The 389-nt window shown below is 61.2% G+C and overlaps 1 protein-coding gene across 2 annotated transcripts in view; it reads left to right on the top strand.

Moving 5' to 3' along the window:
* LOC119594202 (protein bric-a-brac 2-like) overlaps window positions 1-389 on the top strand; it is a gene marked incomplete in the record, with an annotated part of 27,988 nt that overhangs the window by 25,112 nt on the left and 2,487 nt on the right. For both annotated transcript variants that reach the window (XM_037943273.1, XM_037943272.1), the window contains 1 exon segment: window positions 142-375. In XM_037943273.1, coding sequence (XP_037799201.1) covers window positions 142-375 — 234 coding nt within the window.

The raw sequence follows: 389 nt of genomic DNA, 5'->3' as shown, positions 1-389 counted from the left end.
CAAGAAGATCCTTGAGAAGACGCGGTAGTTGAGGGTGAGAGGTGCTAGTTAGGCTTAGAGTCGACCCCTTTACACGTTGCACCAACTCGCATCCGTCTGACGCGTGTGTCGGTCTTTTCTCTTCTCTTCCCCGAACTCCAGACGAGGGCGCCGGCACCTCCCACGGCGGCGCCGACTACGACGGCACTTACGGCGGTTACCCCAAGACGGAGGGGGACCAGGGGCAGCACCTCCCCCCAGACCACCTCTCGTCTGACCACCTCCCCTCTGACCACCTCCCCTCAGACGCCACGGACGCCAGCGGCCAGAGAATGACGGTAACGCCAGAGCTACTGGGTCTCATGCCATCCAACGCAACCTCACATTATTCGTCAGGTGAGTCGGCTGTG

This window comes from Penaeus monodon, chromosome 33 (assembly GCF_015228065.2).
Source record: "Penaeus monodon isolate SGIC_2016 chromosome 33, NSTDA_Pmon_1, whole genome shotgun sequence".
Lineage (NCBI taxonomy): Eukaryota > Metazoa > Arthropoda > Malacostraca > Decapoda > Penaeidae > Penaeus > Penaeus monodon.
This window is presented reverse-complemented; position numbering and strand designations above follow the sequence as displayed.